This window comes from Bos indicus, chromosome 18 (genome assembly GCF_029378745.1).
Source record: "Bos indicus isolate NIAB-ARS_2022 breed Sahiwal x Tharparkar chromosome 18, NIAB-ARS_B.indTharparkar_mat_pri_1.0, whole genome shotgun sequence".
NCBI lineage: Eukaryota > Metazoa > Chordata > Mammalia > Artiodactyla > Bovidae > Bos > Bos indicus.
The window spans coordinates 52,253,148-52,279,868 of NC_091777.1; the positions used below are offsets into that span (position 1 = coordinate 52,253,148).

The 26,721-nt window shown below is 47.2% G+C and overlaps 2 protein-coding genes across 6 annotated transcripts; one reads left to right on the forward strand and one right to left on the reverse strand.

The window, feature by feature from the left end:
- ETHE1 (ETHE1 persulfide dioxygenase) lies at positions 1–17,332 on the reverse strand. Of its 3 annotated transcripts, XM_019980006.2 has the most exons (7): positions 17,172–17,330; positions 16,565–16,709; positions 16,256–16,404; positions 2,639–2,768; positions 1,377–1,466; positions 423–539; positions 1–213 (listed from the first exon to the last, which is right to left on the reverse strand). In XM_019980006.2, exons 1-7 carry the CDS (start codon positions 17,250–17,252, stop codon positions 161–163), a joined length of 765 nt encoding a protein of 254 aa, XP_019835565.1. In that variant the 5' UTR covers positions 17,253–17,330; the 3' UTR covers positions 1–160. The 3 variants fall into 3 exon arrangements, with proteins under 3 accessions (XP_019835565.1, XP_019835566.1, XP_019835567.1); XM_019980007.2 differs by lacking the exon at positions 1,377–1,466 and having other exon boundaries at positions 17,172–17,332; XM_019980008.2 differs by lacking the exon at positions 16,256–16,404.
- Positions 17,333–23,905: 6,573 nt separating this feature from the next.
- ZNF575 (zinc finger protein 575) lies at positions 23,906–26,514 on the forward strand. Of its 3 annotated transcripts, none has more exons than XM_019980107.2 (4): positions 23,906–24,426; positions 24,706–24,798; positions 25,219–25,330; positions 25,792–26,514. In XM_019980107.2, exons 3-4 carry the CDS (start codon positions 25,249–25,251, stop codon positions 26,445–26,447), a joined length of 738 nt encoding a protein of 245 aa, XP_019835666.1. In that variant the 5' UTR covers positions 23,906–24,426; positions 24,706–24,798; positions 25,219–25,248; the 3' UTR covers positions 26,448–26,514. The 3 variants fall into 3 exon arrangements, with proteins under 3 accessions (XP_019835666.1, XP_019835665.1, XP_019835664.2); XM_019980106.2 differs by having other exon boundaries at positions 23,907–24,426; positions 24,706–24,815; XM_019980105.2 differs by lacking the exon at positions 23,906–24,426 and adding an exon at positions 24,436–24,605 and having other exon boundaries at positions 24,706–24,815.
- The last annotated feature ends 207 nt before the right edge of the window (positions 26,515–26,721 follow it).

Genomic DNA, 26,721 nt, shown 5'->3' on the forward strand with positions numbered 1-26,721 from the left:
TTCAGAGGAGGGAAAAAAAAAGATGTTTATTTAAGAAGCTTGAGGGGGCTAGTAAGGGAGGGGAAGAGGAGAGAGGCCCCAGTGATGGCACGGCTCCCCTCACCCCACCTAGTGCATTCTTAACGGATGTGAGCTGTGAGCGCCTGAGAGTCAGGGTCGGTCAGGAAGGGGGTGTCTGGATCCCACAGCGCATGTTAGCTGGAACAGCAAAGTCTGAAACGAAGAAGCCAATAGTGAAACAAAGGGCCCAAGCAGACCATCCAGCTTCCCCTCTGCCCCACTGGGGACCCAGACATCCTAATAGCTCTTCTTCTTTGAGAAACTAAGAGTCCAGACCCTCAGCACCTCCTCCCTCACACCCAGGTGTCCAGACCCCCAGCTCCTTCCCTTAGATCCAGGAGTCCAGATCCTCAGCCACTCACCTATCTGCTGAGGTTTAGGCAGGTTCAGTTTGTCCATGACCTTGACAAACTCCTCACAGCTGAGGGTGAGCCGAGGGTTCAGAGTCCGCTCCTCCTCCACAGTGGACACTGTGAGCCCTAATGGCCAAGGGAGTGGGGAGGAATGTCAAATTGTCCAGTGCCTCTGGCCTCCAGAACTACATTTCCCAGGAGGCCTCAGGGTATCTTTCTGGCCCAGGACTAACAGATTGCTTTCCCACTAACCAATAGGCACTATGGGAAATGTAGTTTCCCAGTTCCTGAAGTTCTATAAGAAAGTCCCAGGAAAGCCTATGCCTTCCGGAATTCTAGGCTTTGCCAACAAAGGTTCGTCTAGTCAAAGCTATGGTTTTTCCTATGGTCATGTATGGATGTGAGAGTTAGACTGTGAAGAAGGCTGAGCGCCGAAGAATTGATGCTTTTGAACTGTGGTGTTGGAGAAGACTCTTGAGAGTCCCTTGGACTGCAAGGTGATCCAACCAGTCCATTCTGAAGGAGATCAGCCCTGGGATTTCTTTGGAAGGAATGATGCTAAAGCTAAAACTCCAGTACTTTGGCCACCCCATGCGAAGAGTTGACTCATTGGAAAAGACTCTGATGCTGGGAGGGATTGGGGGCAGGAGGAGAAGGGGATGACAGAGGATGAGATGGCTGGATGGCATCACTGACTCAATGGACATGAGTCTGAGTGAACTCCGGGAGTTGGTGATGGACAGGGAGGCCTGGCGTGCTGCGATTCATGGGGTCGCAAAGAGTCGGACACAACTGAGCCACTGAACTGAACTGACCCTCAGTATACCTCAGCACTTGATCTTTTTAGCCAGAGGAATTCCTGGGAATTGTAGTCCGAGAGCCACAGGAGGATTACAGCAGTTCAGTGCTCCCTCTCAAATGCTAAATTATGTAAATCCCACACCTCCTCCAGGAAGCCCTCACCGTGGTAATCATGAGCAGGGTAGATCAGACAGTTTCCTGGAAGAGTGAAGATCTTTTCATGAACTGAATGGTACAAGGTCTTAGCACAGCCTGGGGAAGGAAAAGTCAGAGGTCAGTGGAACAACAGGTTGAGAGAAGCTCCCAAACTGCTTCCCTTCAGGAAGAAGACAGGAGGATAAAAATCACTGTAGCTAAACCTTCTCCCTCATTTTCTGTCAGTAGCCAACCCTTTGTGTAGAGGAGAGCGAAGGGAATTCTAGGTAAGTGGAACAACACACGCAAAGACTTGGGGAATGGTAAGAATTCAGCATGACTGTAAAGAAGGTTGGGATAGGACCCTGAAGCACCAAGTCCCGTCACTCTGGGGGTGCTAAGAAAGGATTCTGGGCAGGGAAAGTGGACTAGAAGGTAAGAAATTGAAGACATGAGGCAAAGGAGGATAGAGCCATAGTTTTGGCAAGAAGCTCTGAGTCCTAAACTGGGACAGGAGCAAACCTCTCAGAATGTTCTGCCATCTTTTCTTTGATCTCATGACTGTGTTGGGGATGAATAAATGGAAGATTAGGAGCTTCAGAGAGAAAAAGACAGAGACCAAGATGGAAAGATAAGGAAAGAGGAAGCAAGAAGCAGCCTGGGGACGTGGCTACCCACAGCCAGCTCACTAGGGCTGTCTTTTCTCTCATCCAGCGTCACCCTGCAAGGTGGCTGAATCCTCCCAATCTAGTGTCCACCCCATTCACACACATACTCAAAGGGCAGCTGAACCCTGACACTGTGAAACTAAACACCCTTCCCAGAGTGAAACTCCTTAATGTAACTGCCCCCAGCAGCTATACCCCAAATGTAACATCGTGTGTGCACGCTCAGTCACTCAGTGGTGTCCAACTCTTTGAAACCCCATGGACTGTAGCTTGTCAAGTTCCTCTGCCTATGGGATTTTTCAGGCAAGAATACTGGAGTGGATTGCAATTTCCTCCTCCAGGGGATCTTCCTGATCCAGGGATCAAACCAGCATCTCCTGAGTCTCCTGAATTGGCAGGAAGATTCTTTACTGCTGAGCCACCAGGGAAGCCCAATGTAACATCACCCCCTAGCAATTAAACCACTGAACCTAACCACCTCCTAGCAGCTAAACTCCTTGAGTCTAATGCTAATCCCCTAAAAATCTAACATTTGTTCATTCATTCTTACAATGGACACTTAAAATCCTGGCATTCACATAACCATACTAAAATCTTGGGTCAGGGAAAAGGGCCTGTGACCTTGCTGGAAGTCTGTCCGCCCACACCCTCGGATAAGCAGGGCGTCTCCAGTGAAGGCCATGCTGTGGTCGTTCAAGACGAAGGTGACACAGCCAGGGGTGTGGCCAGGGCTGGCCCGGGTCTCCAAGGCCTGGCAGAGAAGGAAAGTACAAAGAGTCACCAATAAGCCTATGGTTTTACACTCATGGTAAAACTGGCCTCAGATGCTCCCACCTCATCCCAGGGTCACATTTAGATAATGTGTACTTTTTTTTGATTAAAAAAAAAAATGTAAGTTAGATCCTAGACTCAAACGTCACTCCAGAGTAAACCCCCAATGAATTACAAACTTAAAACAAGGAAATAAAATCATAAAACTAGAACAACAAACATACAAAGAAATAGGAGGCTGGCCAAGAAGTTCACTCAGGAAGTTTTTAGCCAACTCGATATATGATCTCTGGTTAGAGGAGAACATTCTCTTAAAAGGCTTAAATCATTAAGGGAAAGATCAGTGGTTTGAATTTTAATAAATTTGAGGTTTCAGAATGGCAACAACATCATAAACAAAATTTAAAGGAAATCAACACACTGGCAAAATATTTTTGTAGCACATACATACCAGACAGTAGTCAGGATACTTTATGTACTAACGGATCTTACATATCAGTAAGAAAAAGGTAAGCACACTAATAAATATGAAATACTAAACAGTCATTTAAAATTATGTCATTGAAATAAAATTTAATGATGCTATACACAAATATTTAATGGCATGAAAAAATGTTTACTAGCCAGTAAGTGCACAAAAACAGGTTACAAAGCAACTTAATGTCTATTTTTAAAAATTTATTAATTAACTCCAAATATTTTTTTCTTTAGACTCCTCCTATATTATCTTTTTGTTTTACAGTGAACATGCCATTTTGTAATCAAAAATAAAACACAAAATTCAGGATAAACTAAATAAACACTTAAAAAAACCAAAATTCTAGAAGGAAATATAAAAGAATAGATCTATATTTATAGATACATATTATATTAATGTTTATATAACATTATGCATATATATAATATATTATATATTACATATGTATATACATAAAATCTTGAGGTAGAAAAGGTTTTTCTAAGCACAGTAGGAAATCCTGAGGCCACAAGGAAAAACAGGGACCACATAGTTTAACTTCATTATAGAAAAGGAAAATCAGAGCGACAAAACAAAAAAGCTCAGAGACAATATTAGCAGCATTTATAAGAAAGTGTTATAAAACCAGAATATCTGAACAGCTTCTAAACATCAATAAGAATCCCCAAAGAAAACTGGCTACATAAAAGAACAGGCAATTCAGGGAAGAGGGAACAAACATCTGAAAAGATGTTTGATCCCCTTTAAAAAAGGGCAGGGAGAGAGAGGTTTAAAATAAATTTTAAAACCTTTATTTTTCATTTATCAGATTGGCAACTGTCAGAGTTGCTCAGGGTGTTTGAGACAAACTCTTTCATCCTCTCAATGTGAGTACAACTCAGAAAAGCCATTTTAGACGGCAGCTAAGCAGCGTCTCAGAGAAGGTGATGGCACCCCACTTTAGTACTCTTGCCTGGAAAATCCCATGGATGGAGGAGCCTGGTAGGCTGCAGTCCACGGGGTTGCGAGGAGTCGGACACAACTGAGCGACTTCACTTTCACTTTTCACTTTCATGCATTGGCATGAAATGGCAACCCACTCCAGTGTTCTTGCCTGGAGAATCCCAGGGACGGGGGAGCCTGGTGGGCTGCCATCTATGGGGTCACACAGAGTCGGACACGACTGAAGTGACTTAGCAGCAGCAGCAGCAAGCAGCGTCTAGCAACATCTCAAAGGCACATATTTTCTGACCTCTCAAAGCCACTACTAAGGCCTTGCTGTTAAGCACAACCAACACATGAGCACAAAGACACCACCCAGGGAGCCCTGATTATCTAAATCCCCACACTCAGTTCAGTGAAGCAACTGTCAGAAAAAAAACTATTACCCCAGTGATCTAACAATCACCTATGAGATTAGTTTCCGCTCACATATGACTCCTCCTCTCTTAATAGAGGCTCCTCCCACCAGTTAGCATCCTTGTCCAGGGCAGTCATCTGCTAATTATCAAAGGACACTATGTGCAGACTCTATATCCACATCCGATATCTGTTTTAACCTTCCCCACTCACAGATCTCCAGTTTGGTTTGGGGCATCAGTGTGCCCAGCAGAAGCACTTTCCCAGTCTCCCTGACAGCTTGAGTGGCCTCTGGCACAGTTCTCTGGCCAATAAGATCTCAGCAAGTATCCTGAGAAATTCTGGGAAAGCTTTTCCCTTCCTAATAAAAAGGGACTGGCACTTGCCCTTTCCACTTCATCTGGCTCTGAACACAAGATGTGATGGCTGGAGTTGCAGCAGCTATCTTGCAACCACGAAGGAAAAAAAGCCAAGATAATCAATCCCACAAATGATGGTGATGCCAAATCAGAGAATAACTACCTTCTTCCAAATTTCCTGTTATAGGAAAAAGTGAAACTGTTTGTTCAAGCCACTGTATGTTTTTTTCAGTTACTATCTGCCAAACTAGGGTATATAAGTACAAAGGGAAATCACAAATCTTGCAAAATCTTGTGGGAAAAAGCATATCCCCTGGCCCCTCAAAGTAATATTGCCTTTTGGTAGTAGAGGAATGATATTTCACTTTTTATTTTGTATGTTTCCATACTCTCTGAATTTTTTAAACAAAAAGCATGGAAATTTTTGAACTAAAAAAGGGGATGGATATTCAGGAGAAATGTTCAAAATATTTAACTTTGGTTATAACAAAGCTATGACAAACCTAGACAGTGTGTTAAAAAGCAAAGACATTACTTTGGTGAAAAAGGTCCATATGGTCAAGGCTATGGTGTTTCCATTAGTCATGTACAGATGTGAGAGCTGAACACTAAAGAAGGCTGAGCACAGAAGAATTGATGCTTTTGAACTGTGATGCTGGAGAAGACTCTTGAGAGTCCCTTGGAAAGCAAGGAGATCAAACCAGTCAATCTTAAAGGAAACCAACCCTGAATACTCTTTGGAAGGTCTGATGCTGAAGCTGAAGTTTCAATACTTTGTCCACCTGATGCAAACAGCTGACTCATTAGAAAAGACCCTGATGCTGGAAAAGATTGAAGGCAGAAGGAGATGAGGGTGACAAAGGATGAGATAGCTGGATGGTATCACCGATTCAATGGACATGGACTTGGGTAAACTCGGGGAGATGGTGAGAGGCAGGGAAGCCTGGCGTCCTGCAATCCGTGGGGCCACAAAGAGTTGGATATGACTTGGCAACTGAATAACAACAACAACAAATAACATGGGTATTGGCCAATCAGAAGGGCGTCAGTTGTAAACAACCAGTAATTAGAGTATATAAGGGCTTCCCTGGTGGCTCAGCCGCAGAGAATCCGCCTGCAATGCAGGAGCCCTGGGTTCAGTCCCTGGGTCGGGGAGATTCCCTGGAGAAGGAAATAGCAACCCACTCCAGTATTCTTGCCTGGGAAACCCCATGGACAGAGGAGCCTGTCTGGGTCCACAGGGTTGCAAAAGAATCGGAGCAACTAAACAACAGTTAGAGCATGTACAGTTGACCCTTGAATAACTCAGATTTGAACTGTGCAAGTCCATATATAGGAGGATTTTTTTTCAGTAGTAAGAACTACAATACTACCCAATCTGGCTTAGCGAATCCATGGATGTGGAGAAAACACAGATGGAAGGACCGACTGTATTAAGATATATCCTGATTTTTGAATGTGGGGAAGGTCAGTGGCCCTAACTCCCTGAGTTGTTCAAGGGTCAACAGTATATGGCATATTAATTATGTGATGTGTATAAATTAAACAAAATTTTAATATAAATTGAACACAATCCTGCTTGCCACAGGGATCAAAATCTTCTAGGCCCTTAATGACCAAGTCTGTGTCACAGGTGGCTTTGCTAATGGTCAGCCTCCCTATTTATCTTTCCCTTCTCTGGAATATCTAGAATTTACCATCTCTATCAACCCCCATAATCCTGTCCATCCCAGGCCTCACCTGCTTGGGCCAACCACCAGCCTCCTCCCTGGCCTACCAGCCTCCAATCTACCTCCTACATGACCTGAGGGAGCTTTTCTACTACCCAGATCCAATTTTGTCCCTATCTGCTCAAAACTCATCCTGGGGGAGGGGGGTTCAAGAGGGAGGAGACACATATATTCCTATGGCTGATTCATGTTGATACATGGCAGAAATGAATACCATGTTTTAAAGCAATTATCCTCCAATTAAAAATAAATAACTGTTTTTCAATCCAACAATTAAAAAACAAAAAAACCTTTCCCAGGCTCCCAGTGGCCCCGGGACAGAGTTTCAGCTCTTGCCCCAGCTCTGGTGCCTGCTCATGTTTCCAGTCCCATGTCCTATGACATCCGCCTTTCCCCAGCTACTTTGAATCCCAGAGTCATTGCCAGAAAACACCAGGCTTCTCCACACTTTTTTTGCCCCTGCAATTCTCTCTTCTCCCATCAGTCTGGTCTGCCTACTTTTTACGAGCCTGATTGACTCCTTTTCCTTTGTCAAGGCTCTCTTCTAAGGCCTTGACATGACTGAATTCATTCAGACCTCACACATCATTACTCGGTAAGCATATTCCTGTCCCCACTCTACAGATGAGGAAACTGAGGCACGGGATGCGAATGAACGAACTACACGTGACGATACGGATGAATCTCACAGACATAACCATGAGCCTAAACAAAAAAGTGGGGCAGACATAAAGAGGGAAGTGGAGAGGCAGAGGATAAAGTGGGAAATCTCAGAGTGCCTGGTGCACAGGAAGGTAAGTGGTATTTCATGAAGCTGAGGTTTCAGTGCTGACCCCAGATGTAAAATATTTTTCTCTCAGTGAAAGCACATGGATTAGTGGTTAAGAGCAGTCCCTGGAGCCATATGACATGGGCTGTAAATTTGGCTCTGCTATTATTAGCTGTGTGACCTTGGGCAAGCTATTTCACCTGTCTGGGCTTCTCTGCTCATTTGTAAAATGGGGATAATTGTCCCCACTTCATAGGGCTATTATAAAGATTAAATTATTTCATGTATGTAAAGCATTTTAAAAATGCTCAGGAAATTCCCTGACAGTCCCGTGGTTAGGACTCCACATCCTCCCTGCCAAGGGCCAGGGTTTGATCCCTGGTCACAGGGACGGGGGAGCCTGATGGGCTGCTGTCTATGGGGTTGCACAGAGTCGGACACGACTGAAGCGACTTAGCAGCAGCAGCAGCAGGTAACTAAGATCCTACAAGCCAAGTGGCGCAGCCAAAAAATTAAAATGCCTGACATACAATAATTTCTGTATTATAAATAATAATAATGTTTTAAAATTCTAAAATACTGATCTAGTGGAACCACCAAACTTCCTGGGTTCAAATCCTGGCTCAGCCAACTTTCTCAGTATAATTTTTGGGCAAGTCACTTTTCCTCTCTGCACTCCCTTCTCTGTAAAATGGGAAAATACTTCTGATCTAACTACAGGGATGTTGTTGTTTAGTCACAAAGTCGTGTCTGTCTCTTTGCGACCCCATGGACTGTAGCCCACCAGGCTCCTCTGTCCATGGGATTTCCCAGGCAAGAATACTGCAGTGGGTGGCCATTTCCTTCTCTAAGGGGATCTTCCCAACCCAGGGATCTAACTTGCGTCTCCTGCATTGCAGGCGGTTTCTTTACCCCTGAGCCATCAGGGAATCCCTACTACGTGGTTAGGAAGGTTTAATGAGATTTATCTGTCAGAGAAGACACAGTGGAGGGTCAAGAACCAGGTTCAGCCATAGTAATGCTTCGTCTGGACTGCTCAGTAGTTATTAAAAGTCTGAATTTGCTGTTGACCCTTATCATTTGGAGGATTTCTCAAAAATGTATATTTGTAGCTTCTAATTTTAAAAAAGACTGAGAGAAGGGCTTCCGTGGTGGCTCAGTGGTGAAGAATCCTCCTGCCAATGCAGGAGACATGAGTTTGATTCCTCATCCAGGAAGATCCCACATGCCATGGAGCCCTTGTGCCACAACTACCGAGCCTATGAGTCGCTCAGAGCCTGGGAGTTGCAACCATTGAGCCCACTGAACTCTTTGAGATCATATGGGCTGCAGCACACCAGGCTTCTTTGTCCTTCACTATCTCATAGAGTTTGCTCAAACTCATGTACATTGAGTTCTAGACTAAAGGAGACTAAATACACATACCAGCCAAATGCCATGTATGAACTTTGATTGGGTCCTATTTAATAAAAGAATAGCTATAAAAATTATGCTTTTGAACTGTGGTGTTGGAGAAGACTCTTGAGAGTCCCTTGGACTGCTAGGAGATCCAACCAGTTCATCCTAAAGGAAATCAGTCCTGGGTGTTCATTGGAAGGACTGATGTTGAAGCTAAAACTCCAATACTTTGGCCACCTGATGCAAAGTGCTGACTGATTTGAAAAGACCCTGATGCTAGGAAAGACTGAGGGCAGGAGGAGAAGGGGACGACAGACGATGAGATGGCTGGATGGCATCACTGACTCAATGGACATGGGTTTGGGTGGACTCCAGGAGTTGGTGATGGACAGGGAGGCCTGGAGTGTTGCAGTTCATGGGGTCGAAGAGTCGGACATGACTGAGCGACTGAACTGAACTGATAAAAATGATTCCTGATAAAATGGGGAAATTTGAACATGGGCTAGATTTCAGAACTATTTAAGAATTTAAGAACATGTCTATGTTGTTAGACATGACAGAGATTTTTTAAAAAGAATGGTTCTCAAGGTGGTGTCGTAGAGTGAACCCTCAGGGTCTGCAAGATCAACACTATTAAACTATTTTCACAATGGTGTGAAGAGGCCTTTTGTCCTTTTTCACTCCCATGAGAATTCAGTGGAGTTTTCCAGAAGCTACATAACCTGTGATGATGTCATCACTCTGACAGCTGGGTGCTTGTGTATGCTTGTGTTTTTAAAAAAGTCTCAATTTCAACTTCTGATACAGTAATGTTTTTTGCATATCAGAATACTTATGTTTTCTATTTAAAACTGAGATATGATTGACATATAACCAATACAGTAAATATTAACAGACAGAATCCAGGTAAACAAGAGCTTTTTAGGGCCCTCCATAAACCCCATGAACTGTAGCCCACCAGTCTCCTCTGTCCATGAGATTTCCCAGGCAAGAATACTGGAGTGGGTAGCCATTCCCTTCTCCAGGGGGTCTTCCCAACTTAGGGGTCAAACCCCCACCTCCCACAATGCAGGCAGATTTTTTACCATCTGAGCCACCAGGGAGGCCCTTTATAACTTTTAAGAGGGTTAAGGAATCCTCAGATCAAAACATTTGAGTTTGAGAACCGCTGATATGGGAAAACAATCTTAGAAGTCTTTAGGGGGGAAAAGTCTGCAACTTAGCTTTTGACTACAAAAGGAGGAAAAAAGTATTAATATATACACATGAGAGAAATAAAGCAAAGTAGTAAAAATGTCAGCAACCGGTAAACATCAGAGAAAAGATATGAGACTATTAACTGTACTATTCTTTTGATTTACTACAGTTTTGAAAATACTAAAAATAAAAAGTTGTGGGTGGGGGCAGCTAACGTGGTGACCCAGCCCAGCCTCGCCTGTTCCTGAAACCTGAGTAATCCTCTGCAGGGATTCTGTGGGACCCGCCTAACCCCACATTCTTTTCAAAAATTTATTCTTCCCGTTCATGATGCATCAAGGGCGTAATACAGCTCCACAGCTGCCCTTTCGCCTATTTCCTGCAGAAATGTGCCTGCTAAGCCGGCTTCAGTCATGTCTGACTCTTTGTGATCCTATGGACTGCAGCCGCCAGGCTCCTCTGTCCATGGGATTCTCCAGGCAAGAAAACTGGAGTGGGTTGCCATGCCCTTCTCCAGGGGATCTTCTCCACCCAGGGATCGAATCCACATCTCTTATGCCTCCTGCACTAGCAGGCAGGTTCTTTACCATTGCGCCACCAACTGCCTGTTATGACCTAGCCTCGGAAGTCAGGCAGGATCACACCTGGGAAGCCCTTCCTGCAGATGTGGTGCCTTAGAAAACCATCAGCGAAACTCAACAGGAGATGCACGCAAGCACAAGGCTCCTTCGCCTGGCAGTTCCCATGGCCCGCACTGCCCCCTGGTGGCAAGTAAGCGCTAGCCTTTTCCCACTTGGTTCTCAAGTTCATTTCTCTGCTCCATTATTTAAAAAGCACTTGGTTATGGTATAACTAACTGCTGTTTCTATACCCGCTAAACTTGACGATCTAAAGCGTCATTTTCCATTGTAGCTAAATACTCTAAAGTTTCATCAGCTAAACTTTCTTTCTTTTGCGAAAAAAATTAAATTTATTTGTTCTGCTTAGGGGACCTGGTACTTAAAAATGCATCAAAAAATAAGATGGACGCTGTGTTGTACACATGAAACTAACAAGATACTGTAAACCAACTATACTTCGATTAAAAAAATAAGATTAAGTGATAGATAGATAGAGGCATATGCTGTAAATGTTTTTTCAACTTTTATGTATGCTGCAAGTTTTTCATAAAAATGTTGGTGGTGGGGGTTAGACTTGTTCTGGGGCTTCCTGGTAGCTCAGCTGGTAAAGAATCTACCTGCAATGCAGGAGACCCCAGTTCGATTCCTGGGTTGGGAAGATCCCCTGGAGAATCCCCACTCCAGTATTCTTGGGCTTCCCTGATGGCTCAGAAGGTAAAGAATCCACCTGCAATGTGGGAGACCTGGGTTTGATTTCTGAGTTGGGAAGTTCCCCTGGAGGAGGACATGGCAACCTACTGAAGTATTCTTACCTGGAGAATCCCAGGGACAGAGGAGCTTGGCAGGCTACAGTCCATGAAATCGCAAAGAGTTGGACACGACTGAGCGACCAAGCATAGCACAGCACACAGACCTGTTCTACAATATTTCATTCCAAATAGGAAGAACCACTGAAATCCTCAGGTGGGCCAAATGAGAATCACTTGTGAGGTTTTAAAATATACTGATTTCTGGTGTCTGCCTCAAACAATTAAATCAGAATCTCTTAAGTGGGATCCAGGGATTAGTATCTTGAGCAGCAACCTCTCTGCATCAATATATGAAAGTCGCTCAGTCGTGTCTGACTCTTTGCAACCCCATGGGCTTCTCCAGGCCAGAATCCTGGAGTGGGTAGTCTTTCCCTTCTCCAGGGAATCTTCCCAACTCAGGGATCGAACCCAGGTCTCCCACATTGCAGGTGGATTCTTTATCAGCTGAGCCACCAGGGAAGCCCAAGAATACTGGAATGGGTAGCCTACCCCTTCTCCAGCAGATCTTCCTGACCCAGGAATCAGACGGGGGTCTCCTGCATTGCAGGTGGATTCTTTACCAACTGAGCTATCAGGGAAGCTACATCAACATGTGTAACAGGAAAGACTAACTTTCGGAATCTGCCACCCCTCATGGGAGCTGCTGGAAGGTTTACGTTTCAATTACTGCTTAATAAAACAGAAAGTCCACTCTACAATGAAACCACCCAAATGTGGCCCACTGTGAATATAAAATCTACAGGCAGTTCAAAAAGCTGGTGGTTTCTACTAACGTTAAATATATGTCAGTTCTAAGATCCGGCAAGTCCACTCCCTGGAATTGAGGGTAATGCCCGCCATTACCATTGAGGGTGATGTTCAAGAATCTCCAAAGCAGTGTTCTACATAATAGGCCAAGACTGAAATCAACCATCAAAAGGATAATAGATATAAACTGTCAGCAATTCACATGATAAAATGCTCTACCACAGGGGCTGGCAAACTAAGCATGGCATTTGGCCTGCCACTTGCTTTTATAAGCCCTGGGAACTAAGAATGGTTTTTCTTTTTCATGGTTGGAAAAAAAAAATCAAAATAAGAATGGCGTTTCATGACACTTAGAAATTATTGAAATCAAATTTTCAGGGGCCATAAATAAGGCTTTAGCGGAGCCCAGCCGTGCTTATTCATGTCTGCACTGTCTATGACTGCTTTCACAGCAGCAGGAGCATTAAGTAGTTACAACAGGGATCACGTGGCCTGCAAAACCAAAAAGGTTTACTATCTGGTCTTGGGCAGAAAAGTATGCCAGCTACTGCTGTACAACACGAAAGGAAAGAACTACAATTATACAGAAGCATATGTAGAGTGAAGGAAGCAGACACAAGGAGTACACACGGATCCCTGTTTATCAAGTCCAGAACAGACAGAACTAGTCTGATTTTTAAGTCAGAATAGTCCCTTCGTGTGACTGTCAATGGCCAGGAAGGGGGACACGGAAGACTTTTGGGCCAGTGGGCTTGATTTGAATCTGGGCGGTGGATACTCCAGTATAGACATATGTAAAAAATTACCAGGCTGCACGTGTATAATATGAGCCCTTGTTATTATAATATGCACGTTACAATTAAAATTTTTAAAGTGGAGGGGAGAGAAGTGAGAGGGGAAGAAAAGTGCCCATCTCCAAAGGTTTATAAAGAACTCAGATGAAAAACAAACAAAAATGCTGAATAATCATAAAGACAGATAGTAAAAAGTGTTGGCGAGGATGTGGAGGAACTGCAACCTTCACACAGGTGATGGGAACATAAAATGGTACAGCCAGGACTTTCCCGGTGGTCCAGTGGTTAAGAATCTGCCTGCTGATGCACAGGATGTGGGTTTGATCCCTGGTCAGGGAACTAAGTTCCCATTTGCTTCCGGGCAGCTACGCTCGTGCACCACCACTAGTGAGCCTGTGAGCTCCAGAGCACACACGCCACACCTAGAGAGAAGCCTGTGGCCATGATGAAAGATCCCACATGCCTCAACTAAGACCCAACACAGCCAAATAAATACATATTTTAAAAAATGTTTATTTAAGGGCTTCTCTGGTGGCCCAGATGGCAAAGAACCTGCCTGAAACGCAGGAGACCCAGGTTCAGTCCATGGGTTGGGAAGAACCCACCCCAGTATTCTTGCCTGAAGAATTCCATGGACTGAGGAGCGGCTCCTCAGTCCATGGGGTTGCAAAGAGTTGGACATGACTGAGCGACTAACACACACACATTTTTTTTTTAAAGATCAATTTGAAAAAAATAAAATTGTGTAGACACTTTGGGTAACAGTTTTTTTTTTTTTAATTTATTTATTTGGATGCACTGGATCTTGGCTGAGGCATGTGAACTCTTAGATATGGCATGTGGGATTTAGGTCCCTGACTAGGGATCGAACCTGCGCCCTCTGCACTGGTAATGCAGAGTTTTAGCCAGTGGACCACCAGGGAAGCCCTGGGTAACAGTTTCTGATAACAGTTTCTCAAACTGTTAAACAAAGTTAGCATATGATCCAGCAATTCCATCCCATGTATACACCCAAGAGAGATGAAAACATACACCCCCACAAAACTTATTCATGAATATTCATAGCAGCATTATTCACAATACCCTTAAAGTGGAAACAATTTAACTGCCCATCAACTGATGAATAAATAAAATGTGATATATCCATTCAATGGAATATTATTCAGTAATAAAAAGAAACAAAACACTGGATACATGTTACAACATGGATGAATCTTGACAAATTGTGGTAAGTGTTACAGTCACAAAGACCACATATTATATGATAGCATTTCTATGAAATATCCAGAATAAGCAAATCTGTAGAGACTGAAAGCAGATTAGTGGTTGCCTACAGCCATGGGAGCAAAAGAAGGATACACTGGGGTGACAGCTAAGGGGTGCAGAATCTTCTTTCTGGAGTGATGAAAATATTCTAAAATGAACTGTGGTGAAGGGTGTGCAACTCCAAATATACTAAGTCACTGAATATGTATTTCAAATGGGTGAACTGGATGGTATGTGAGCTATATCAATAAAGCTGTTTTAAAAAACCAAGCACTGAGAGTTCCCTGGTGGCCCAGTGGTCTGAACTCCATGCTTCCACTGCTGTGAAAAGTGAAAGTGACTCAGTCGTGTTCGATTCTTTGTGATCCCATGGGTCCATACAGTCCATGGAATTCTCCAGGTCAGAATACTGGAGTGGGTAGCCTTTCCCTTCTCCAGGGGATCTTCCCAACCCAGGGATCAAACCCAGGTCTCCCGCATTGCTGGTGGATTCTTTACCAGCTGAGCCACAAGGCAAGCCCAGTGCTGTGGCCCCGGTTTAATCCCTGATCAGGGAACTAAGATCCTGCAAGCTGCTCCACACAACAAAAAAAAGAAAAGCACTTAAACAATCTTCCATAGCTAGAGCCTTCCACACTGATTAACTGAAAACATCACTCACCCAACATAACAAAGGGCTCACCTTGACACATAACTCCAACTGTTTCTAACACCTCTAATGCTTGTTAGAACCTGACTATTAAACACAGTGTATATAAATGTCCAATGCATTTTCTTTTTACTTTCTTCCAGGAAAAGACTTGAAATAAAGAGGCTGTAACCAGTGGAGCTAAACCCTCTGATCCCAAATTAGGAGTCTGAGATTAACATATACACACTACTATACAGAAAATAGGTAACCAACAAAGACCTACTGTATAGCACAGGGAATCCTACTCAATACTTTGTCATAACTCGATATGGGAAAAGAATCTGAAAAAGAATGGGTAACTGAATCACTTTGCTGTACATCTGAAATTAACACAATATTGTAAATCAACTAAATGCCAATATAAAATAAAAATTAAATTTAAAAAGTAATAATAAACCTTCCGATCCCACACACAGACCTCATTTCCGCAAAATCCTGGCTCAGATGAACTGACGTCGTTTAGCAAAACCTGGAGGCAAAGTCCTCACCCTGTCATCTAACATTCTGTTTACAAAGCCAGCCAAACTCTCTTCAGACTTTAGCAACTCTGATCAGAAAAGAGTTCTGCCAGCTGTTTCCCCTTCCCCCTGAGGGCAACTCCCCCTAGCACCCTCCTCACCCATCATATTGCCCTGGGTTAAGATTCTGGCTGGAACCCTGCTGATAGTGCTGGTTGCAAAAAAAGGAGGTAGGAATCTTCAGACCACTGCTGTGTGAGGCAATAGCGAGGCTGGAGTTAGGGTGAGGCAAGCAGGCTCCTAAAGGGGCGCAACATTTAAGGAGGCACCCACTCGAAGGTGCCAGCCCTGTCATTTCACAGACGTGAGAATGAGCGCCTCCTTAAGTGTTGCGCCCGAGGCACCTCTCTTGCCTCACCCTAGTTAGTCCTTGCCCTGGGGCTACTGGATGCACCTTCTTCCGTCAAAGATTTTAGGAAGCCAGGGCTGGGTCTCTCCCTCAACGGTGACCTTGGAATTCCAGCTCCCAGTCAAATATTATGAGACTCCAAGGCCAAAGGAGTTGCCACAAGGTTACAGAAAACTCTTTAAGTGTTGTTGACTTAAGGGGTTCGGTCAAAGACACACCTGCCAGAGACTCCTGGCCCACTTTTCCACCTGGGTTTATGGTGCCCTCCTCCCAGAGACAGAACAGGAACTCAGGCCTGGCCGCCCCTCCTACAGCAGGTCTCAGAAGCCCAGGCCTCCATCCCCACTTCCCTTTAGCCCAAGAAGTCCAGGCCACCACCCTCTTAGACCCAGCATCCAACTCACGAAGCGCCCGAACTGGATGGAGTCTCCATCCTCAATGTGCCAGTCAGCCTGGGCCCCGCTAAGGCGGGAGATGACAGACTGGCAGCCGGGAAGTAGGGACCGGAGGAGCCCGGAGCCGGTAATGTGGTCCGCATGGCAGTGGGTATTCACTGGGAGAGAGAGGAGGGCCAGGTCCGGGAGGGCACAGAGAGGACCCGGGATCCCCAGCCTCAAGCCCCCGCCGGCCCTGAGACCCAGGAGTCCGGGTCTCCGGCTTCCCGCTCCAAGCTGCGGCCCCACGCCCTCAGACCCCAGGAGCTCCACACTGACCCGCATACAGCAGCCGCAGCCCCAGCTCCTTGACCAACTGGGCATCTCGTTGCGCTGTCTCCAGAACCGGGTCGATCAGAACCGCCTCTCGGGACTCTCGGTCCCCCAGAAGATAAGTATAGGTGCAGCTCTTGGGCTCAAACATCTGGGAAGCGGGGCGGGTACAGCTGAGAGCACAGAATCGGACTTCCACTCATTGCAGACCCAGGAGTCCAGGCCTCAACTCGATTGTCTTCCTAAGATCCCGGCCCAGAAACTCCAGACCCGTTTTACTCCAGGAGTCAGGAGTCTGGGACCCCTGCACCTTTCTTTGTCTAAACCAAAGAATCCCAACATCCATCCGTCCCCAAATTTGGGTTCCCATCACCCATTCTGAAATAGAAGCAGGATTCCGGCCCCAAGTCCGGAGGATTCCAGAACCACCACCACCACCCCCCCCCCCCCCCACCACCACCTTTAAAGGACGCGAGTCTAGCCCCATACCCCTTCCTCAAAGATCCAGGATCGGGGCCAAGGTATCTCTCCGGATTTAAAGGACCCAGGAGTTCCGCCCTTGCACCCGCTCAGGACCCAGTAATCTTCGCTCCCGGTTCCAGCCACAGCGAACCTGCCGTAGGAGAACGGGGGCTCCAGACCCTGTGTGTTGACTGAGCCGCCGGCCAGCGATCTTCAGTACAGACCCCGCCATCGTGCCCGAGGCAGAGTAGGGACGGAGCCGAGGACGAATGCCCGCGGAAGCCGGGTGCTCCGCTGGCTGACCTCGGAGGGGCAGGGCGGGGGCGGGGCCCGCCTTAAAGGAGCCGCGACTGCGCGGACCGAGGGCGGGGCTGAGCAGAGCGAGGCTGGCGAGTTTGGAAAGTCCCAGAGAAACAAAGAACAGTCACCTCACACTGACCTGAATGGGCATCATCAAAAAGTCTATGAACAATAAATGATAGAGAAGGTGGGGAGAAAAGGGAACCTTCCTACACTGTTGGAAGAGTTACAACCACTATGTGGAGAACAGTACAAAGGTTCCTTAAAAGAAAAAAAAGCGTCTGCCTACAATGTGGGAGACCTGGATTCGATCCCTGGGAACGGAAGATCCCCTGGAGAAGGAAATGGCAACCCACTCCATACTCTTGCATGGAAAATCCCGTGGACGGAGGAGCTTGGTACTGTACAGTCCATGAGGTCACAAAGAATGGGACACGACTGAGCGACTTCACTTCTTCACTTCAAAAATAATAAATAAATAAAAATAGAACTACCATATGATCCAGTATTCCCCCTCCAGGGGCATATATCCAGAGAAAACCACGATTTGAAAAGACATATGCACTCCAATCTACACTGCAGCACTATGTACAACAGCCCAAACAGGAAGTAATCTAAATGTCCATCAGCTGGGGGAATGGATAAAGAAAGTGTGGCACATAAATAAAAGGGAATATTACTCAACCATTAAAAATGAAATAATGCAACATGAATAGACCTAGAGATCATCTAACTACCTGAAGTAAGTCAGAGAGAAAGATAAACATCATGTGTTATCACTTATATGTGGAATCTTAAAAAATGATACAAATGAACTTATTTACAAAACAGAAACAGAGTCACAGACTTTGAAAACAAATGTATGCTTCAGTTCAGTTCAGTTCAGTTCAGTTGCACACCAGCCCTCCCTGTCCATCACCAACTCCCGGAGTTCACTCAGACTCATGTCCATCGAGCCAGTGATGCCATCCAGCCATCTCATCCTCTGTCATCCCCTTTTCCTCCTGCCCCCAATCCTTCCCAGCATCAGAGTCTTTTCCAATGAGTCAACTCTTCACTTGAGGTGGCTAAAGTACTGGAGTTTCAGCTTTAGCATCATTCCTTCCAAAGAACACCCAGGACTGATCTCCTTCAGAATGGACTGGTTGGATCTCCTTGCAGTCCAAGGGACTCTCAAGAGTCTTCTCCAACACCACAGTTCAAAGGTATCCATTCTTCGGCGCTCAGCTTTCTTCACAGTCCAACTCTCATATTCATACATGACCACAGGAAAAACCATAGCCTTGACTAGACGGACCTTTGTTAGCAAAGTAATATCTCTGCTTTTGAATATGCTATCTAGGTTGGTCATAACTTTCCTTCCAAGGAGTAGGCGTCTTTTAATTTCATGGCTGCAATCACCATCTGTAGTGATTTTGGAGCACCCCAAAATAAAGTCTGACACTGTTTCCACTGTTTCCCCATCTACTTCTCATGAAGTGATGGGACCAGATGCCATGATCTTTGTTTTCTGAATGTTGAGCTTTAGGCCAACTTTTTCACTCTCCACTTTCACTTTCATCAAGAGGCTTTTTAGTTCCTCTTCACTTTCTGCCATAAGGGTGGTGTCATCTGCATATCTGAGGTTATTGATATTTCTCCCAGCAATCTTGATTCCAGCTTGTGCTTCTTCCAGCCCAGCATTTCTCATGATGTACTCTGTATATAAGTTTAATAAGCAGGGTGACAATATACAGCCTTGACGTACTCCTTTTCCTATTTGGAACCAGTCTGTTGTTCCATGTCCAGTTCTAACTGTTGCTTCCTGACCTGCATACAGGTTTCTCAAGAGGCAGGTCAGGTGGTCTGGTATTCCCATCTCTTTCAGAATTTTCCGCAGTTTATTGTGATCCACACAGTCAAAGGCTTTGGCATAGTCAATAAAGCAGAAATAGATGTTTTTCTGGAACTCTCTTGGTTTTTTGATGATCCAGCGGATGTTGGCAATTTGATCTCTGTTTCCTCTGCCTTTTCTAAAACCAACTTGAACATCTGGAAGTTAACGGTTCACGTATTGCTATGCAGCTAAATAAATAAATAAATGCTTGCTAAGTTTCTTCAGTCATGTCTGACTCTTTGCCACCCTATGGACTGGCTCCTCTGTCCATGGGATTCTCCAGGCAAGAATACTGGAGTGGGTTGCCATTTCCTTCTCCAGGGGATCTTTCCCACCCAGGGATCAAATCCTCATCTCTTAGTCTCCTGCATTGGCAGGCAGGTTCTTTACCATTAGTGCCAAATAAAGCCCCAAATAAATAAATAACTTTCCATGATGCCTTGCAAAATCGGGTTTGGAATCATTTGGCTTCTTTTGGAATGTGAACCTCTAAAAATGGCTTTTATTCATTTACACCAAGGACCTAGAGTTGAAACACGTCTAGTCATGGGCAGTCTGAAAGTTTGCTCTTTGGAATCATATCAATAGCAAGAATTGCATATCAATTGCGAGAATAGCACCCCGCCCTCACCTTGGTCACAGATTCAGAGGTCAACTGTACCACATCATTTTATATGAGATACATTAGCATTCCCCATTCTAGTAGCCAAGAGGGGTCCTGGAACTAAGCACTCCCACCCCATCCCATGGATACTGAACTCATGTTCATGCCCAGTAGTTTCAGTCCCGTCCTACTCTTCATGAGCCCATGAACTGTAGCCCACCAGGTTCCTCTATCAATGGGATTCTCCAGGCAAGAATACTGGAGTCGGCTGCCATGCCCTCCTCCAGCGGAACTTCCTGACCCAGGGATCGAACCAGCATCTTCTGTGTCTCCAGGATTGCAGGCGGGTTCTTTACTGCTGAGCCACTGGGGAAGCCTGTGGATGCTGAGGGATGACTGTAATTCTCCCTATGTTTGCGGAGACAACCAGTGCTCCATCTTTGGTCCTCTCCCCTTAGCCAACTTTGCCACACTCCTAGTGTGTTTCTGATGGACTTTATGAGGAGAGAGACTCAGAGACAAGGAAGATGCAGAGACTCAGTCATACTGAGAGAGAGAGAGAGATCTGGAGAGTTTCAGAGATATATGGAGAAGCATAGAGTTGAAATGGGGTGTGGGTCAAAAGGAATATGGTCACACAGATATACCTGGAGGGACTTTACTGGCTGTCCAGGGGTTAAGACTCTGTGCTTCCACTGCAGGGGGCACAGGTTTGATTCCTGGTCAGCCTCAGTTGGTAAAGAATCCACCTGCAGTGCAGGAGACACCAGTTCGATTCCTGGGTTGGGAAGATCCCCTGGAGAAGGAAAAGGCTACCCACTCCAGTATTCTGGCCTGGAGAATTCCATGGACTGTATAGTCCATGAGGTTGCAAAGAGTCAGACACTACTGAGCGACTTTCATTTTCACTTTCTCTCAGGGAATAAGATCATGAATGGAACATGGCACAGCCAAAACAAAACAAAAAAAGATATACTTGGAGATTCTAGAAGATTGTGGAGATGGGAAGAGATGTGGGGAGCAGGGAACATTAGAGCAGGGAGAAATGTACAGGAAGGAGAGCCTGTCAGAACAGGGAAACACCCAGAGAATGGAGAAACAGGTAGAAAGACAGGCTCAGACTCAAGGAGAGAACCTGCTTCAGTTATCCTCACACTGAGGTGTCCTGAATGTTTGGCTCAAGCTGGGTGAAACTGGAGATGCAGAGATGAGTCCTCAGTCTGGTTGGTGGGGAAAGAGGAGCAGACATCAGGCCTAAAACAAGGAGGAGAGGTACAGGGATAGCCAGGAGCTCAGGGGAGAGAGAGGCCAGGAAAGCAGGGACCCTCAGGCACTTTACTGTGAGGATCCCCCAAATAAAACCTCCTCAGCCCTGGGGCCCACTCCTAACTGTTCTGGCAGGATCTCTAGACAGTAAACTGTCCCTTGAAGGCATGCACACCTTCTGGGGGTTTTGTAGTGTTAGCTGTGAGGCATCCTAAGAGTTAGAAACTACCATCACTCTTCCCAACTGTGTGACCTCAGGCTCAAAACTTAACCTCTTCTGGGCCTCTGTTTTCTCATCTGTAAATTGTGGCTGAAAATAGTTCCTCCCTCACTGTGAAGATCTAAGAAAAGATAACAAGCATCCCAATGTTCACAGCAGCATTATTTACAATTGCCAAGATATGGAAGCCACCTAAGTGTGCAGCCACAGAGGAATGGCTAAGGAAGATGTGGTGTATATACACAATGGAATACTACTCAGCCATAAAAAAATTTTTTTGCTGTTTGCAGCAACATGGATTGACTTGAAGGGCATTCTGCCAAGTGAAATAAATCAGAAAAAGGCAAATACTGCATGCTGCTGCTGCTGCTAAGTCGCTTCAGTTGTGTCCGACTCTGTGCGACCCCATAGATGGCAGCCTACCAGGCTCCCCCGTCCCTGGGATTCTCCAGGCAAGAACACTGGAGTGGGTTGCCATTTCCTTCTCCAATGCATGAAAGTGAAAAGTGAAAGTGAAGCTGCTCAGTCCTGTTCGAGTCTTAGCGACCCCATGGACTGCTGCCTACCAGGCTCCTCTGTCCATGGGATTTTCCAGGCAAGAGTACTGGAGTGGGGTGCCATTGCCTTCTCCCAAATATTGCATGATATCACTTATATGTGAAATCTAAAAAATAGAACAAGCTACTGAATGTAACAGAAAAAAAAAGAAGCAGCAGACTCACAGATAAGTACAAACTAGTGGTTACCACTGGGGAACAAGAAGTGGGGAGGGGTATTACATGGGTAGAGGATTAAGAGGTATAAACTATTAGGGGCAAAATAGGCTACAAGGATATACAATGCAAATAGGGAATATAGCCAATATTTTATAATAACTATAAATGGAATATAACCTTTATATTCAATAAACTGAATCACTATACACTTGTGATTTATATACTCTTGTCAGCAACTATATTTCAATTTAGAAAAAAATCAAATGAGTGCACGCTTGCAAAAAGGTTGGCAGATCAGCTGGCACGGAACAATTTCTAGGTGTTTTGCTCCCAGGGAGGTGGCTCTCCTTATTTCATCATCCTTGACTCCTTCCTCCTTTTACTATTTCCTCTCCATTCATTACTAAGCCCTGTTGAATTAACCTCTCCAATCAGATCACTTTTGCATCATCATGCCCTCTGCCCCAGTCACAGAGGCAGCAAAGCAAGAACGTAAATGACACGGATTCCAGGGCTAGGCTGCAAGGGTTCAAATCCTGGCCCTGCTTCTTTCTGCTTGAATAAGTCTTCGTGCCTCTTGTTTTCTTTCGGCTGTTCTGGGTCTTAGTTGCAGTATACAGTATCTTCAGTTGTGGCATGAGACTCCTAGTTGCAGCATGTGGGATCTAGTTCCCTGACCAGGGTTTGATCCTGAGCCTCCCCCATTGGGAGCATGGTGTTTAAGCCACGGGATCACCAGGGAAGGCCCAGTGCCTCATTTTTGAAAAAGAATTCATTTCTTTTTATTTTTGGCTGTGCTGTATCTTCCTTGGGGCGCATGTTCTCGTCCCTACGCACGGGCTTTCTGTAGTAGCAGCCAGTGGAGGCTACTCTCCAGTTGCCAGTGTGCAGGCTCTAGCGGCCGGCTTACTAGCTGTGGCACATGGCCTTAGCTGTCTCACCACAACGAAGAAAGATGTGAGCTCTTCCTGGACCAGGAATGGAAACCATGTCCTCTGGATTGGCAGGCAGATTTTTAACCACTAGACCACTAGACCGGGGAAGTCCCACTGTGCATCATTTTTATCATAGTAGCACCTCCTCTCGAGAAAACTGCTGTCAGGATTAAATGAATGAACATCTACAAAGCACTCAGGACAATTTCTGATATAAAAGATCAGATGCTGTAATGATAATATAATTATTACAAAATTATATTATTTTTAAAAGCTAATATAATTAATATATAACAGCCGCCTCACTGACTTGTCTTCCATTCTGCCTCCCAATGATCCATTTTCCATGCAGTAACCTTTTAAACCTATTTAAATGAACCTTTTAAAATGTTAAAGAAGAGACTGAAGACTCACAGCAAACAAATCCAACGTGTGGATCTTGTTTAACTACTGATTCAAACAAACCAAGCATAACAAAAATATTTTTATGGAATAGGAGGCCTGGTATATAGCTTCAAAAATCACCCGGGAGGACTGGGTGGGGAAATGAGCCCAGATAATCCTTCCTTATAACTCCCTTGACTGCCAGGGTTTGCCAGATCTTGTGGATTATCAAACTGAAGACCCACCCATGCGGGGGTAGTTTATGGGCACTTCACGATCATTCCTGTGCGGGGCGGGAAGGTGCACCGTCACGTAATGGTGCCAGGCAAGCCACCCTGGGCCTAGCTTCAGGAGCTCCAGCCAGGAACGCGGGGGCCCGGGAAACGTGGACACTGCCGCCCTCCCTGCCCCAGGGCCTTAGCATTGGGGTGCGAGGGGCTGAGAATCGTGAATCACCCAACGGCGAAAAGTGTCGGGCGCTGTGCAAATAACGTGACTTGCACTGGGCATCGGCTCCCTCTGAGCCCGGAGTCCCGCTTCCGTCCTCTCTCGAGGAAATGGCTACCCTTTCCTTGCCAATGCCTTTAAGGGGAGAATAGGAAGCGGGTTCTTGAAACTGATTCGCGAGACGGAACTCAAGCTCCCAGCGGAATTCTCGAAAAGAAGGGGAACATAAAAAGAGAAGGCTGTCTCAGTGATCTCCGAGTTAGGTTAACTCCTGCACGTGCTTGACCCCAGTCAGCCACCGTAGGCCCCGCAAGCCGCAGGACACTTTCCTCCGGTCCTTCGGCCTGTAGCTGTGCGCCTGCTCGCCAACTCGCTGGCCTAGAGAACCCACCCACTCCTTCCTTTCCATCTCCTCCGCAGCAGCCCCCGCGAGCCGCGACTGCGCATGCGAACTGACGCCCCCAACGTCTCGGCGTGGGAGGAGGGGATGGAAATGAGGCTGGGCCCAGCAGCTCGCGCGCGCTCCCTCCTTTTCCCTCCCGTCGTTGGGCGCGCGCCGGGTGGTGCAGCTCCCCAGCATCCGAAGGCAGCTCTGCAGTGGCCACGGCCGCCGAGGGAGGGGCCCGGAGCCCCGCCCCCAGGGAGGGGCCGTCCTCAGGTGAGGGGGCAGGGGTTCGGACCCAGGCACCTGGGTCTCGAGAAGTGGAGTGGGGCCTGCACGCCGCAGCTCCCGGAGAAGGACCCATTGGGGTCCTGATGCATAGGTTCCGGAGGGGCTGCATTGCCCCCTGAGCCTTGGGAGGTTACATTGATGCCCGAATGCCATGATCCCAAGGGGTGCGTGAAGGCTCGGACGCTTGCGACCTCGAGGGAGAAGTCCATTATGGGTCTCTGGATCGCAACACACGAGCCACGCTCTTTCTGTGTCTTTCTCCAGGTCTCCCCTCTCCTCTCCACGTCTCCAGCTCCACTCCGTGGTTGAAAGGCAGTGCACGCGGCGTCAATGGACTGAGACTGAGCCAAGAGCCGGGTAAAGCTACCTATTGGGTGTGTATTACCGCACACTGAGCTCATAGGCCCCTCCCCTGGGACAGAGTTGCTGAGCAACCGACTTCGGGTCTTTATTGTATAGCTCCACCCATCCGCGGCCGGTCCCGCCCACCCTGGGCTTAAGCCCCGCCTGCTCCGCGCCCGGGGCGGCTGGGAGTTAAAGTTGTAGAGGCCCCACCCACTCCGCCGGAAGGCTCAATCGCGGGGTCTAAGTTCCAGACTGCTTCTGGGTCGGGTTTGCGTAACCCCGCCCACTGCGCCCTTAGGCTCCACCCACCCTCGCCTTCTAGGGCCCGACGTGATAGCCCCTGCTCCTGAACAAACTAACCCCTGAATATGGGCTCTCAGTCCTATCCCCAACAGCCTGATAACCCCCGGCGTCGCCCCCTCTCCCGGCTAGGTCCTCCCTCTAGGTTTCTGGGCCAGCAGGATGCTGGAGCGAGAGACGGAGTCTGCGGCCGGGGGCGCCGAGCCTAGTCCCACTGACAAGGAGCCTGTGATCAAAAGAGAAGGTGAGGGCGTCTCCACCCGGGGTAGGGGGCGTTCTCCAGGAATTGGGGCCAAGAGAGTCACGTATTGTGGGAACCTTAGGGTGACAGTTTGAGGGCCCAGGGTGATAACCATTTCGGATCCCTAAAACGCAACGTTCTGGGGAATCCTCCAGGTTGTCTTTGGGGGACCTCAGTGATCCTCTGTAGGGATTTCAGGGTTATCACTTGGGAGGATCCTGGAAACGAACACTTTAGTGGCTTTGGGAAAGCTTAGGTCTGGGGTTCCAGAGATGTAACTCTTTGGAGCCTGCCTTAGGAGGATGCATGGCAGTGGGTGAGGAGCAGGATCAAGCCATTTGGGGAACCTCAATATGACCCTTGAGGTGTCCAGATACCCTAAAATGTCAAGGTCTAGGGGGAGTCTGGTCTAGATTCAGGGCATTGGCTGCTTTCTGGAGCCCACCAACCCGCCTGTTCCCTAGCTCCCGACCAGGGCCCGCCGCAGAAGCCCAGCCAGTCTGTTCCAGAGCCCGCTGCCTCCACGGGGGCGCCTTCCCGACCCCGTCGGCGACCCCCGCCCCAGCGCCCGCACCGCTGCCCCGACTGTGACAAGGCGTTCTCGTACCCGTCCAAGCTGGCCACCCACCGGTTGGCACACGGCGGCGCCCGCCCCCACCCGTGCCCCGACTGCCCCAAAGCCTTCTCCTACCCCTCCAAGCTGGCCGCCCACCGCCTCACGCACAGCGGCGCCCGCCCGCACCCGTGCCCGCACTGCCCAAAGGCCTTTGGCCACCGCTCCAAGCTGGCAGCCCACCTCTGGACCCACGCGCCCACCCGCCCCTACCCATGCCCCGACTGCCCCAAGTCCTTCTGCTACCCCTCCAAGCTGGCGGCCCACCGCCACACGCACCATGCCACTGACGCCCGCCCCTATCCTTGCCCACACTGCCCCAAAGCTTTTTCATTCCCCTCCAAATTGGCGGCCCATCGCCTGTGCCACGACCCCCCGACCGCGCCGGGCAGCCAGGCCACCGCGCGGCACCGCTGCTCCAGCTGCAGTCAGGCGTTTGGCCAGAGACGCCTCCTACTCGTTCACCAGCGCAGCCACCAGCCGGAGAGCCCCGGGGAGCGGGAGTGAGCGCTCCTCTTGGCTCACTGGCTCCTTCTGCTGCCAGCCCCCGTCAATAAAGAGGTGGCATCTCTAAGCCAGGCTGTATGGACTTGCCTCTTCCAGGTAGACGAAAGGGAAGTTGACCCCGCATTGGGCTCAAACTTAGAAGCGGAGGAATCCTTTGTTTGGGGGAAAGGAAAGTGTCATCCATAAGAGTTTGCACTGAGTCCCAACCATGGACCTGGAGGCGTGGTTAGAAAGGTCTTGGCTCTGGTTTCCACCCCACCTATTCATATGGCAA

Bases quoted from the DNA above. Each gene is read 5' to 3' on its own strand.
- ETHE1 (XM_019980006.2), bottom strand. From the start codon at position 17,252: ATGGCGGGGTCTGTACTGAAGATCGCTGGCCGGCGGCTCAGTCAACAC. The intron at 16,405-16,564 runs GTCAGTGTGGAG...TCTCTCTCCCAG, and splicing joins GCTGCGGCTGCTGTATGCGG to TGAATACCCACTGCCATGCG. The intron at 1,467-2,638 runs GTCACAGGCCCT...TTCCTTCCCCAG, and splicing joins GCGGACAGACTTCCAGCAAG to GCTGTGCTAAGACCTTGTAC.
- ZNF575 (XM_019980105.2), top strand. The intron at 24,816-25,218 runs GTGTGTATTACC...TCTCCCGGCTAG, and splicing joins CGGGTAAAGCTACCTATTGG to GTCCTCCCTCTAGGTTTCTG. The intron at 25,331-25,791 runs GTGAGGGCGTCT...CCTGTTCCCTAG, and splicing joins GCCTGTGATCAAAAGAGAAG to CTCCCGACCAGGGCCCGCCG.